Raw genomic sequence first — 15,858 nt, 5'->3', positions numbered from 1 at the left:
ACCCGGTGCTTTATGACCAGTCCCTATTTACCTACCGGGATACAAACCGGAGGAGCCAGGCATGGAGGGAGGTGGCTAGAGACAGTGGTAGGTTTTCGCCTGTTTGGGGAGTTTATATCCAGTTTACTTCGGGCTTTTTTGCTTTGTATGTCGGGGGCGGGAGATTCATGTGATTGGTTGTTGGTCGCGTTGCTCGCAAAAAATCCCCAAGCTTCAGATACGCCCACCTCCAAGATTTTTTTAACGCTGCTGTGTGGACGCTCCGTAAGAGAGAGAGGAGTGATTGCACGACATGTGGATGCAGGTTTGTGATTGATTGCGTGATTTCATGCAGCAGCAACAAAGGTCTTTTTAGATTAAATATAAAAAGAGCTAGGTAGTTAGCACCAGCAGAGACTGATATTGTAGATTAAAATAGAATAGATTTCAGAAACTAACTTGAGAAAGATGTGATATTTCTGACTGCATTTTGACAGACAGGTGTTATTTTAAATCCTTCTTTCTCTCAATTGATCAGCCTATGAGCGGTGTGCAGGTGAAGCAGAGACAGATAAACTCTTCTCCTCTATCGGATATAGCTTTGGGTAAAAGCAAAATGAAATGTAATGTGATGTAACATTATTGGAAGTGTGTGCTACAGTGCAGCCTGGCTCTCAGCGCTCTATTGATTCAGCAGCTCTGAAGTTTAAAGGAGAGTTGGCTGCGAATGAGAAATGGAAAATAAACAGAGGAAAGTGGGAGCAGTTTCAGAAAACACACTCATGGTTAAAGTCCAAGAACTACCCACTGTGTGAGATATTAGAGAAAATCATTGTTTTAATCTGATCTTTTTATGTCACGCTGTGGTTTTAAAGAATTGCAAACATTCTGCAGATTATTTACTATTCATTTAGAGTTTAATTCAGCCTATTAAAACATGTGTGGAATGAATTCTGAGGCTCTGTGGGAGCTTTGTCAGATCAGTGAGAGCCGCTTTCAGAGTTTATTTTAGTAGATTGCAAACACAGCGTCATGCAGGGTGAAAGCATTGAAGATTGAAAGAAAACAATTTTTTTATGAGACGTTTAAGGTGTAAGGAATAACTGGGTGCATGGGTTTTGTGTGTAATGCCGGCAAGTTGAGTATCAAATGTAGTGACTCGAAAAATGACATTGTGTATTAGTAACATCTGTCCTTTTCCTACTATGACAAGTAAAGATGTTTATTACTGGGAAAACAAGACTAACAAGAGTAAAAGAGTTTAGTTGGGTGGCGTAAAAGGATGTGGGTCAAACTCCAATTTTCTTATTATTTAAATAGTTTAATATTCCCTGTAGTGTGTTCTTTAGGTTGTTGTGCATGTAAATGGTCTTCAAAGGTTAAAATCCCTGTGTTCCCTCCAGACTGGGCTCTGGTTTCAGACAGAGGGTGAAAAGAGGTGCTGCAGCACAGGCAGTTTAATGTTCAATAAGCTCTTTATTTTTCTCAAAGTATGGAGACATGTCACAGTAGAGACTCTTAATCAGGGGTGGGGAACCTCCGGGCCGTATACGGACCGCGAGACCATTTGGTACGGCCCTCGAGGTAATTTATAAACACACGCAAAAAAGAAAAAAAATGTGTAGTAGGACTATCATTCCAGTGAATCAGGGAGTATTATGTGGTGCACATTTCCTACAGTAAACCACTTTGTTCTGCTGTAAAACATTTCAACAAGCTTCAGATAGCATGATCTGTCAAATCACTGCAGTTGTATGCAGCTGCACGGAGAGAATCCCCCGGGGATTTGCACACAAAAAAAGAAGTAGAATTTCCGTTTAAGCTCGTACTGTTTGAGGAGAAAAATCGCAATAAAAATGAGAACTGAGAGACAGAAAGAGACATACCCATCTGCTTCAGAGAGGAAATAGATATTGAAATATTATATATATATATACTTATTAATATCCATGTTATTCTCCATGTTCTATATTTGCTTTTTGTTTCATTTCATTCCTCTTATGAACCATTATACACTAGAGGCAAATTGCTGGTAAGTGTAAACCTACTTGGCAATAAACCTGATTCGGATATTTTACAATTAGATTTCATCACGTTTAATCCACGGGGGGATTGAGAGTGGATCTAATAGCTTAACAATGTGTATTCTGATCATGTCCATGCATCTAGATAAATCACCCAAAAATGTTTTCCTCCTGCGATTCTTGTTAAAACAAATTCCCTCTCTGCTCCTCCATCCTCTTGATTTCCTCTCATCTCTCGTTGACTAAGCCTGTCTCTGCAGTGGTGTGTGTGTGTGTGTATGTGTGTGTTAGTGTGTGTGAATGTCATCATCAGTGTGTGTGTATGCATATCATGTCTGTGTGTCGGATGAATGATTAGCCTCTCACTAAACATGCAGTCAGTATCCTCCACAGCGCCATGCAGGCAGTTACAGATTCTGTCTACACACAGATACACACACTCACAGATACACACACACACATACACACACACACACACAGATACACACAGTACTCAAACAGAAACACAGAAACACTAACACATAAATGTACCACTTCCTCTCGTAGGCTTAAAGAGGAAACTTCATTCATGTCAGATACACAGAAACACACGGTGACTTCCGGAGCATTTCCCATTAGACTGAACTGATACATGCTGCTGTAATCAGTGTTTTATTAAAGAGGCAGACATGTTGTCCTCTTCTGAGGTGATGTTTTATTTATAATATCAGCTACATGACATAGCAACAGTCTGATCATTCATTTAAAAGGGGGGGGAACACCTAAGCAGAATATGGCCCGTTTCATTTGAAGACACACAATACCGGGAAGCATTCATGCTAACTTCGGTAAATGTAACAAACTATTAAGAATACAAACCGATATTTACTTCTTTGTCAGATGCAGCGTCTCAATGTTGGGAAAGTGTGTGTGTGTGTTTCAGCTCCTGTAGCTGCAGTGGTCTTGTCAGATAAATGGGAGGAGGTCTGGTTTGTTATTAGGAAACATCCCGTGGAGAAACAGCCGGCCCGTGGGCACAGCAGCTGTTCAGTACACACACACACACACACACACACACACACACACACACACACACACACACACACACACACACACACACACACACACACACACACACACACACACACACACGACACACACACACACACACACACACACACACACACACACACACACACACACACACACACACACACACACACACACACACACACACACACACACACACACACACACACACACACACACACACACACACACACACACACACACACACACACACACACACACACACACACACCACACACACACCACACACACACACACACACACACACACACACACACACACACACACACACACACACACACACACACACGCACACACACGCACACACACGAGGGAGGGGGTTGACTAATATGTGAATACAATGATTTCTTCATTAGCTAAAGGCTATATAAGACTGGAGCGTGTGGGTTCTCTTTGTACATATTTTACTCACACTCTTCCTCACTGTACTACTTGAATCTGAAAGCATCATACAAAATAAGAGCGATAATCTATTAAAACAAATAGTCTCAGACAGATTATAGCACCAGAAACAACAAACGTTGCTGAGAATACGTCTTGGGAATGTTTTTGGAAAACCAAATGCCAGAGGAACCTGAAAAGCAGAGGATGCATGTATCTCTCAGGCATCAATTATGCACCTTTGACCTGCAGAGACACAACAACAGTGTGTGTGTGTGTGTGTGTGTGTGTGTGTGTGTGTGTGTGTGTCTATGCGGCGTAGCTGTAACAACCGACAAAGAGACGCCCAGCACTTTATCTCTGAGAGAAACACAAACATGACTCAGCTGCTTCTCTGCTGATTCAAACAGTCGAATTCAAAGACTCAGAAGCTTTATTGTCATGTGCACAACAGCTACAGCGCTGGCAGTGAACATCTGAAAAGTCCCAGACGCCTCTAGCGATGCAACAGGCCTAAGAATAAAGGAATCAGGAAGTAATAGGTGACATAATGTATTCCTGTCCAAATGAAACCAATATTTGCACTTAGTGTGAAGATATGTGGTATTTTGTGTCACTATATTTAAATGAAATCCTTTTTGTATGGGGAACAAGTAGAATCTGGCCATTGCAGGAACATACTAGAGAATTCCTCCTCTGTTCTACTGCTTCTTGTTTGTGGAAAGTATCCTATATTTCTGCGTTTCTCCAGGATTTACAGACTTTTGTTTTAGTCAGAAATCATGTTTTATGGATGAGGTTTACAGTGTTCCCAGCACTCAAACCCCTCATTCATGTTTGTGAGAAGAATCTGTCTCTCAGCAGCTTTTATGAGAGCTGTAATACATCAAAGTCATAAATATCATATCAAAATATATTTCTACTCCGCTCAAGCGTCTATTGCTGCCACGAGATTTTAAGACGTCAGTAAAAATGGGCGATATGAATTACAAGGCTTCAGTATTCTCTGAGTGATTGACGGATGAGGAATTAATGCCCGATGTTATTGACTCCTGGGCCTGCCAGCGCCTTTCCTGACGTAATAAATATAAAATAAATATAAATCGTGCTTTTACTACGATGGGATAAATCTAAAAGTGACAAAACGGAAGCAATGGAAAATGATTTTATCCACGTCTCCTTCCAAACAACATTTAAGATTATTTTGGTGGTGTTTTCATCTAAAATGTGGATTTACTTTTAACAAAAGAACATTTTAGCCTTTGCAGACCATATATTGTAAATGCGCCCACGCATCCACCCCCCCCCCCTCAAATAAGAAAATACATGCGAGTTCATGGCTACTGTAGACAACGTTCTTGTTGCTCTGTGTTGCGTTGTTAATGAGTGAGACACACCGGAGTTGAAGATCTGTGGGGTTTATTCTCCCAAAAATATAATTTACAATTTACAATTTAGGCATTTAGCAGACGCCTTATTCCAAAGCGACTTACAATGACCAATTACAGGGACATTCTTCCTGGAGTAACTGAGGGCTAAGTGCCTTACTCAAGGGCACACTAGTAGTGGTGTTCCAGGCGGGATTTGAACTCGCAACCTTCCAATCATCAGCCCACCTCACTATCCATTAGACCACCAGAATAGGGCCTCATTAATAAAAATGTGTAAAGGTGTCTTTTTTTGGCGCTACCAAAGTAGAATCTGCCCCAAAATGTAGATTAATAATTTCCGTGGGCTTACATCAGTTAAAGCCCTATATTACAACATTTCACAATACATTTTTGGACACCATCCTTTGAGAAACCAAACCCCTTTCTTCCTGTCAGACAATAAAAGCCGAGTCAATCATCTCTACAAGCTGATAGTCACGGATGGATTTCCGTTCAGGAGATCATTCTGCAGCGACACTTTCTCGTGCCTTATTGCTTTCATTTCCTAAGATCTCCGCTGATATCCCTCTGACACACACAAAGTCCTGCTGGGATTAAGAAGGAGAAAAAAAGAGCAAGAGAGCGTGGCCAATTCCCCCTTCACATTGTTTCCCCTCCGCCGATGGGGGATTCTTATCAAAACACTCCGCCAGGACTATCATGAAAGGATATGGTAATTACGGAAAACACACACACACACCGATCCAGGAAGGCCGAGCACACACCGGGCTAATATAATGTGTCTGGTGTGGGGGGGGAGGGCTATTTACATACCCTTCCTGAGTGCTTGTCACATTCAATGAATTACTCTCTGGCAGGGTGACAAAGACGATTAAACAGAAGGATGAAAATATTCCTCATGTAACGGCTCCGACAAAATCCTTTTTAAATGATCTCTCAAACGAGGCAAAGGTGTTTCAATTTCATTCCCAGGAGGAATTACAGTCCTGTAACCCGAGAAAGGGAATGCATGGAGGTGTGATCATGAGCTGCTGCTTTTATTTTGGCGGGGAGAAAAAAGATAGAAGCTTGTGGGGTAATGAGAGGCATCACAGCGTCCCTTCATAACCCCTCACATCTGATGTCTTTTATTAACGCTGTCAGATCAATTAGCAGGTGAACAAAGGGCTCTGAAGACTTCATAGGATGCTGCCTGAATATGCTTCATGAAAGGCAGATTTGTCTTTAAAGAGGTCCTACTGTATCGTGCTTTTTGGGGTTTTGCCTGCTTAGGTTTGCTTTCCCTGTAGTGTGCTCTATAGGTTTCTGTGCATGTAAATGGTCGGCAAAGGTTAAAATCCCTTTGTAACAGAAAGGTTACATTTAGATTTTGATAGTCAAACTCAATTTCATCGCGGGCCACATTAGAATTATGGTTGCACTCAAAAGGGCCGGTGGTAACTTTAAGATATATATATAAATATACATAGATAAATATACATAATAAATATAAAATAATGTATTATTTTACACTATTTCCTCTGCATTGGATTGTTATCGGATAGGGTAATAACTTCATAATTAACTACGTCTGAAAGCAGAAGTCTAGGGAAAATAATTGCAAGTCTCTTCATTGCATGTCACAAAATGAGATGCATTGTGGGGCATGTAGTTTATGGGCAACGTTCTCCTGTAAAGCGGCATGTAACATTATAAAAAACGTATTATATTCTTTGCAAGCTATTGCGGGGCCCCATAAAATGAAATGGCGGGCCGGATTTGGCCCCCTGGCCTTGAGTTTGACACCCCTGATGTAAAGGAATACATTTTGAGCGCAACCCTCCCGCCCCCTGTGTAAATCAAACAGCAGTGTGTGGGAATGGGGAGCTGTTAGTGTGAAACACCCCCGAGGGGTTTCTGAATACAGGAATCTACATTTCAGGTATCTCTTCCTGCCGCTGAAATACACTAAAAAGTTCTACATACGACTGAGGGCTCCCGACCGCTCCATATATTCGTCTCTCCTCCTCTTTTCACTCTTCAAGGGAAGCCACTCTTTGCACAGAAATGTCATTTTCTATTCAAACGTCGGCCCATGAAATGTCTGGCTTTTCGGCCCTTTGTGAGGAAACATAATGGTATCCTTCAGCCAGATTAGCCTCTGCTTTGAGATCGGAGAGCCGACAAACAGATTGCGACGTGCCGAGGAGATATCTCCCACTGTGACAGATACCTTGATATAAAACACCGCGGTGCATTAAACCTGCAGGCAGCGTGCATTAAACCTGCAGGCAGCGTGCAAGAGAATGTGTACTGTGACAGGTGAGAGGCTGCATTTCTGTCTGCATATTTGAACTTTAAGGATAACAGCTTTTTTTTCTTTTTTAAGAATTTGAAGATGTAACACCGTTTTAATGAGTTAACACAGTGAGCCAGCAGGTGCTGAACATCAAGCATCCGTCAAAGAATAAAGGAAATCTTCAGATAATCCGTGAGAAAACAATGGATGCAGCGTTTCACCTGAGAGATTTTTTCTTAAAATCTTCCAAAAATGAAGCTTTCAATTGTTGCAATGATGTAATATTAACTATAAATATTTTTTTTATGTGGACCTTACTACAGTTGCCGACAGGTCCAAAACATCTCCATCCGAAACGATGCAATTATAATCATATAATCATACAATCATACAATCATACAATCAGGGCCGTATCCAGGATTTCCTAAATACTGAGGTCCAAACATGCTAGGGGGATTTCTGGGATTGTCATGATCTAGTTAGGTGCTTTTTAAGTCCTGTGGGGGGTCACAAATTGGATAATATATCGATTTCAAACCATGTCAGTGGGCTGCAGCATCAAATATTTTGAATCAGTTGATTGTTACTATTAATGATCTGGACATGCAGAAGAGGCTAACATGATCACAAAACATTGTCAACATTCATTTTCCATGTCTCTCTCCTTTCCATAACCTGCAGCCTCTCTTCCATCTTCTTGAGTCTCTCTGTCTTCTTCCTGTTCATTACTCTCTCTGTCCTCTACTCTTTCTCTTTGTTCAATCTCTCCCTCGTTGTTCACTTTTTGCTCCTTCTCACTTGTCGCTCCTGCCAGTGAATTAAAAGCAATTCAGCAATTTAGTTCATTTCACTTGTTTGTTTGCATTTTTTTTTTTTTAAATATGTTTTGTTTGATTCTCAAAAGAGAACAAAGATGTAAGCACATTGTGTTTTATACAATTGTATGTTATTATGACATCATAACAATAGATGTATGTTGTTTAAAAAGTATGCCTATTGTCTATATTGTAAATGAAGACTAAGTTATAGATAGATAGATAGATAGATAGATAGATAGATAGATAGATAGATAGATAGATAGATGGGGTTATTAAGCCTACATTCTTTTGTGTGACTGTACCTGCAGTTCCTCCCTGATTTCCATCACTTTCTCTCTCTCTCTTTCTCTCTGCCTGTCCTGTCTCTTCCTTACCAAAGCTGAGGTTCGACTGGCATAGTCTTTTCATTATATCTGAGTCAGTGTAAAAAGAAAACAATACAATGTTATATCTTCAATGTTTCACTCAAATTGAAATGAAAGAAAAGCATTACAACGTTTGTTAAAAGGTCATCCTTCTGACATTGGATGAATGTAATTAACTTTAGCTCTCTAGCTAGTTTATTCACGCAATTTAAACCAAAGAATAGCCTATAGCTGCAATATAAGTTAGTGTGCATGTTGTCGGACGTCCACTGACTAACGTAGAGCGTTCACACAGGATCTGCTGGTCATATGATGTCCTGATGAACAGAAACACAAGCAGCCCGCTGGACTCAGATCTCTAGATACCTCATCACTCCTCCGCTGCTCCGATACAAGTCCGGGCTGCGGTGGTTTGTTGATACATGTCGTCTTCTTCTGTTTGCTTTAATCGAGGCTACGTAGTTATGCAGCGCCCCCATCGTCAGTAAATGGAAGTTCTACAAAGAATCCCTTTTAGTGCAGTTAATTCACAACTTTAGTTATATACACAGCTCGGAAAAGATTACCGAAGTCCGGACCTCGGTGACCTCAATGGTGGATACGGCCCTGCATACAATCATACATTGCACCTATGCACTCAAAATAGCACATGTAAGGACAGACGTATGGGAATTGAGATACAACTAATGGCGCATTTCCACTGCAGGGCCTCGCACGGCTTGGTACGGTATAGTTAGGCCTTGGTAGGCCAGGCTCACTTTATGCTGCGTTTCCATTACAGTTTAGTAGCTGGGGCAGTAACTATAGTAACGCAGTGTAGGCGGAGCCGTGACGTCATCTTCAATGCGAACCACAAAACCAAAACATCAGCCGTTAGCAGTTAGCACTCAGAGCCCACAGCTCCTCATACCTGTTCAGAAACTAGACAAAAGTTAAACAAGTACAAACCACAGACTGTCTGTGTCATGGCGAATACAGTCGCTGCTTTATTTATGTCTGTATAGGCCGTTGTTGTGAGTGTGGACGGTCGGAGCATATGCTGCGTTAGCTTAGCCGATCTCCATTCAGAAAACACGCATTTTAAAAGGCTTTTCGCCTGCCGTCTGTCTGCAGACTTGTCAAAGCATTAATTCATGGTTTTTACTAACCGGTATCAGTATGTTGTTACTTCGGCATCATTTTGAAACGTGTATTACAATTAAATCACGGTCAAATATGTTCATTTTGTTGTAGTTGTAGCCCCCTTGCCAGCGATTCTCTCTGACCAATCAGCAGTCGAGTGTTTACGTCTCTAGTTTAGCATATTCAGCCCGGTTGTTGGCCCAGTAAGAACCTCGATTTTGGAGGGCCAGAAAAAAGGTGAAAAAGTAGCCCTGAGCCGGAACTACCCCTAGTGGAAAAGCAAAAAAAAACGGGCCGGGTTTGGCACGGCACGCTTAAACCGTGCTACGTGCTGCAGTGGAAATGCGCCATAAGCCTTTTTTAAGGGAAAAAGACCACTGAGTTAGGATTATTATTAGGATTGCTATTGAAAACATTGGATTAGTGCTTCCTTACTTTTTGCTTCTGGCAAAAAAACTTGGAGTGACTAACCCCCGGGCAGCTGTGGCCAACATTTCCCTCCAAACCCTAAGAGTGTCCATGCATCACTGAGTTCCTCTGCTTTCTCAGGAAATGCCTCGACTTCAGTGACTCGCTGCCTACACCTCCACCTTCGCCCCAAAAAGCCATCAGTTTGAGAAGAATCCCAAACGCTGACTCAACGAAAATCCCCCACACAATGAGCGCTGTGACTCAGATGTTGATTGGCAGGAGCTTATTACTGTCTTTCACCGCGGGGACCAGTGGAGCCGCAGCAGAGTTCCCAGCCTCAGGGAGAGTGAGCAAACACAACACTGTTGCTACAGAGATCCTCGCTGCCAATCAGGTCACTGGCACACACATTTATTTATTCAGCGTCAGATCCATGCCTGCTTACACGGTCCATTTATTACGCTGCAGCCCGAGCAAACAACAGGATAATCACGTGACTCATCCATTCACAAACACAATTGCCTTTAAATCACATCTACAGGCTCCTACCTGCAGTTTGGCGGCGGGTCCAAAGTGATCTCTGCTAACTCCTTCTGGATTCTGAAACGAGAGGAGGATGTGTGTTATGATCACACTTAAAAACAAAACAGTTGTATAAATCCTGCATGCAAAAAATCTATCTGTTAAACAATAAATGACATACAAAAAATGTATTTCGAACACACATTATTCAACTTTTGTCCTCACAAACACGGAAAAACCACATTATGAAAAAGTTATCTGCTCGCAAATTGTCTGTAAAACCTGGAGAGATGCTGTTCCACCTTATTTGCATTTCTTGTTATCTATGCAACTAACGATAACATTGTTTAGCAATTTATGCGGCAATTATTTATGTCAGAAAATAGTATTGTTTTGTCAGTCTAACACCAAAACACATTTGGTTTGAAACAGAGAAAAGGAGGGCATATTTATATCTGAGAGGTTAAAAAAACAAACACATTTCTGATATTTGTGTTTGCACTGAGGCTGCAACTAAGACTTACTTTAATTAGAAAGTAATACATTATAGATTCAATAATGAATAACTTGGTCTTATGTGAGAAAATAGTGAAAAATGTCCCTCCTAGTTTACAAACTCCAAGGTGATGTCTTAAGACAGGGGTCTGCAACCTTTTTGACCAAAAGAGCCACTTTGCCCCCTTTTCCACCAATTTCTTTTGTCTGGAGCCGCAAAACATATTTGATAGCTTGATAGCTTATAAAGTTGTATATATTGTTACATCATAGACAAAAACTACAGCTGTTTTGCATTTATTATTTATTACATTATAGAAAACTGTTTAACTCAAAGAACTCTTATAAGGAGAATTAAAAAAAAATACAGGCCTACTTTAAAATAAATCAACACAGCACTTGGGGAGTCCTCTGCACATTTGAAGAAAATGAATATAATTAAAATGGGCCCACTTTGAAATAAATAAGACATATAGCTGCACCCTAAAAAGAGTTTACTGATTGAATTATGACTGAAGATCGTCAGCTGTCTTCCTCTTCTGTGTTTTCCTCCCATACGTAAAGGCTGCAGCACCTTTGACAACTTCTCTCCACATATCAAACATACCGGTAAGCCAGCATCGTTTGCTGTGAAAGCAGATATCTCTAACCACGCAGAATTAAACCCTCTGTGTTCCTCAGATACTTTTATTTTCTTTGATGTATCCATAGTTCGCTCATCGAGCCGGGGGTCAGGTTATTCGCCTGCAAGAAAAGGCGCTGGCGCGGACCGTAGCAGGATGTGACGCATATTTGAGTTGACTTAATTAAAACCTTTTTTTTTTTTTTTATGTGTCACAGTATCACCTCAAAATACAAGATACATTGTACATACATTTTCAACCGTGCAACAAAATATAAATAGTCCTACAAATACTTTTATTTTATTTCCTTCTTATTTTTGTCTAAGCTCAAGGGAGCCAGAGCAGAGGGCTTAAAGAGCCGCGGGTTGCCGACCCCTGTAAGAAGCCTTGTTTCGTCAGTCCCAAACCCAAACATATGTGTATATGATATACAAAAAGCAGTTCATCTATATATTTAAGAGGCTGGAAACAAGAGACAGATATGTGTTATGATCACACATACAAACATAGACAGGTATATAAATCCTGCAGGGCAAAATCAATATGTGCATACTCTGAATACCTCACTGACTTTCTAATGAGCTCCTGATTGAACACAGGAGTCCTGTCAGCTGACGGGTCAATAAGGATATTGTGTGTGAAGAGAAACTCACTTTGTAGGGAACACAGGGATGTTAGCCAGGGTTTCCGCCAGGGGGGCGTCTTGCCGTCATTTGACATTGAAATATTAATAATTTGAGAGAAGATCGAGCGTTTTTATCGCTTGAAATGGCGAAAAGGAAAAAGGACAAGGACATCCCTCTGTTGGAGGGGCAAAGGAGTCTGGTGGGATTCTTTTCGGAGTATAGAAGATCGTTTCCCCGACATCGGCGGTGCCTGCTACAGGACAACACGGATCGTGCGTGATTTGGACGCGATGAGCGGTGCTAGTGAAGCACGCGCGTGAGCTGCGAGCACCAGAGCCTCGCAGCGGCGAAACTGAGGCTCCGTGGTAAACTGTTGTAACATGAGGAGCCGTTTGGGACCCGAAACAGCTGGCGCTTTAAGAGAGCCGAGCCAAATGATCCGGCTCACTAACGTAAAAAGCCAGTATCTATAAGGGACGGCTCAAGTCAAAATTCAACCCGCTCTCGGGGAGGACGCCCTCTCAGCCCTGGTCTGGCGGAAACACTGATGTTAGCCTTTGCAGACTGTTTACATGCACTAAAACCTATAGCACACACTACAGGAGAGGGAAAACCTACAAAGCAGGATAGGACCTCTTTAATAAAAGCCTCTGCACTTACTCCGCACCTCACCTGACACTTCCTGGTGAAAACACCCAGAGTCCACGGCAGACAGGTTGATATAAACACAGAGTTCCTATCAGGATGGCTCCAACATAAAACCAGAACCTTGAGGGTTACACTTTTATCTTAACGTTGACAGGCACAGTGTTATTCAGCTGCTGGTCTCTGTAATAAATCACCGTCTGCTCCACACGCACAGGAGCTGGTGTTTTCCATCATAAAAAGCTCTGCTGATATTTGCATTTGTCGGGGACACAGAGAGTAACCGTTTAGTGTCTCGGGGGATTATCAATGAGCTGTGGAGCATCAGAGAGAGCGAGTGTTTGGTCCGTGCAGGAGCATGAGGAGCCGGCAGTATAATCAGTGTTTCCCCCCCTTTAGGATTCCCACGGCCTTGTTCATTGCACCACTCTCTCCAACTGTTCCCCCGCTCCAGCCGTCAGAATGTGCCACCTCAGGAAATACTGCGGATAAAATTACACAGCATGCACTCGAGCTGAGAACGACTCCATAACCGAGGAGATCGTATTACAGGCTCCTTTGCAAATATATGTCTCTTTTTCCTCCTTCCTCGAGTGAGGAGTGGGCAGACGCTGCCTTTGAAAAGGAAATCCCTCTCTTGGATACTCCAAGTTATGTATCATCAACTCACCTAGGATTTAGACATCATTTAAGGAGCCTTTTTCTATAAGGAAGTGTTGTATTTGACATCATTTACTTACCCTTTTTCCCAGACTACTAACAGAGAGAGATAGAGAGAGAGGTAGGTAGGTAGGTAGGTAGGTAGGTAGGTAGGTAGGTAGGTAGGTGGGTAGGTGGGTAGGTGGGTAGGTGGGTAGGTGGGTAGGTAGGTAGGTAGGTAGGTAGGTAGGTAGGTAGGTAGGTAGGTAGGTAGGTAGGTAGGTAGGTAGGTAGGTAGGTGGGTAGGTAGGTAGGTAGGTAGGTAGGTAGGTAGGTAGGTAGGTAGGTAGGTAGGTAGGTAGGTAGGTAGGTGGGTAGGTGGGTAGGTGGGTAGGTGGGTAGGTGGGTGGGTAGGTGGGTAGGTGGGTAGGTGGGTAGGTGGGTAGGTGGGTAGGTGGGTAGGTGGGTAGGTGGGTGGGTAGGTGGGTAGGTGGGTAGGTGGGTAGGTGGGTAGGTGGGTATGTAGGTAGGTAGATGGTGTGTCTTACAAAGAGTTTGAAAGTGCATTGCGTCCCCACAGTCTTACAAGTCTACACTCCTGAATTAAAGTTTAAACTCCCAAAGACACGCGTTCAAACACAGCATATCTTCTGTACAGAGAAACTAAATAAAGTATATTTGTTACCCTACTCTATTCCCCTTTGCATCTTGTTTTCCCTGCCATAACTCAAAATGCTCATGCATGCCATAAAAACAGAATAATTGACGACTCTTATTGATCACGCCGTCTGTTCGCCCAGCTGTTTGTTAGGCGGGACATAATAATAATTTGTTATTGCAGGAGAAGGACAAGCAGTCGATGGTGACGTGATGGACTGTTTTAGCATCGACGTGGCAATGAATGCATGAGCAATATTCACCCTGCACAGCTCATTTACATCACACTGCAAATCCTCCGCTGCTTATGAGAAGACAGGGTGTCTGCACAGTTTTTAAATACAGATTTACAACCTCCAGATCCAAAGTCTCTACAAGGAGGAAGTAATACATCTCATTAACGTCAGGAAAAGCTGTTTTCGGCCTCTCAAATATGTAGATTTGGACAGAAAATGCATCTTAAACCTTTCAGATATGGAGATTCCCTGCTGTTCTTTTGTTTTAAACTGATTGTAGTTTGGAAGTAAACAACATTTGAAGACATTGGGAAACTGGGACGGATATTTGTTCGTATTTTCTGACATATATAGATCAATAATGTAAGGGAGCTGTTGAAAAAGCATGGATATATAGATCCATCACATCCATGGTCTGAAACATTGAGAGTTCACCTCCTGGGCCGTGGTGCCCTTGAGCAAGGCACCGGACACCCCCCTTCCCCCCTCACTCCCATTGCTCCCCGGGCGCTGTACAATAGCTGCCCACTTCTCCTAGTACTAGACTCCTGGTACTAGGATGGGTTAAAAGCAGAGAACACATTTCACTGTGTGCTCTGCATGTGTGACCATTAAAGAGGGTTTCATCCCTCCCATTCTATTCTATGTCTACAACTCCAGATAGTCTAGTTGCCAGCAAAGTGAAACCGGAACATTTTGGGGGTTATTGAGGATGCTGAATCTATTTCTGACATTTTCAGGATCAGAAATGGCAGTTTTAACCAGAAAGTGGCCATATTTGTACTCTCTGTGAGCTGATTTTGACTACCATGAGTAGTGTTGCATCCATTGGATATAGAGAGCACAAGATGAACATTATTATCTCTGCTGTGGACTAGGGATGCCAGAAACTTACCATGATCAAATTCGAAAATCGGACAGCCCTGGCGAATATTAATCGATTATTATATGCCGCTTTGTTCATCTTTAGTTGTGTTGTTCTTACTGTTCTGTATATCGCCAATAAATCAATCGCACGTGTGACGGAGAGGGGGGGGGGGGGGGGGGGGGCGGGGTCGGTGTGTAGCAGGCTGCAGCAGGCAGCAGCAGTCTGCACTCTGCGCAGCTGGCTTCCTCCAAGTTTACAGTAAAACAAACTGCCATTTACAATTATTAATACTATTACTATTATTAGCATTAGTCTATATTTTGGTTGAAACTAAGCCAGGAAAAAATAGAAAAACATAAATAATAATAAAAAAATATATACATAAAATCGAATTTTAAAAATAATTTTCGATTATGGAGACTGTAACGAATATTCGAAAAATCGAATAATCGCTGGCATCCCTACTGTGGACTATTTGTTTTCAAATAAATAGGCCAATCTGTCCAATCCAAATGATCCAGAGTCCCCTGAATCTTCCAAATAGACCCACAATTCATCAAAATCAGCCCACAGAGAGTACAAATATGGCCACTTGATTGTTAAAACTGTCATTTTTTATACTGAAATGTCAGAAATGGAGTGAGCATCCTCAATAACCCTGAAAACCCCTCCAAGCCAAGCCATTTTGT

The 15,858-nt window shown here is 42.0% G+C and overlaps 1 protein-coding gene across 1 annotated transcript in view; it reads right to left on the bottom strand.

Moving 5' to 3' along the window:
• LOC117478046 (ubiquitin-conjugating enzyme E2 E2-like) overlaps positions 1 to 15,858 on the bottom strand; it is a 47,049-nt gene that overhangs the window by 27,598 nt on the left and 3,593 nt on the right. The window contains exon 3 of the mRNA XM_034124914.1: positions 10,408 to 10,458. Within this exon, the coding sequence (XP_033980805.1) occupies positions 10,408 to 10,458 (51 nt within the window). The remainder of the gene's footprint in view (positions 1 to 10,407; positions 10,459 to 15,858) is intronic.

Source organism: Trematomus bernacchii, unplaced genomic scaffold (assembly GCF_902827165.1).
Source record: "Trematomus bernacchii unplaced genomic scaffold, fTreBer1.1, whole genome shotgun sequence".
NCBI classification, from domain to species: Eukaryota; Metazoa; Chordata; class Actinopteri; order Perciformes; family Nototheniidae; genus Trematomus; species Trematomus bernacchii.
The sequence above is the reverse complement of the archived record's forward strand: the minus strand, read 5'-3'. Positions and strand labels throughout refer to the sequence as shown.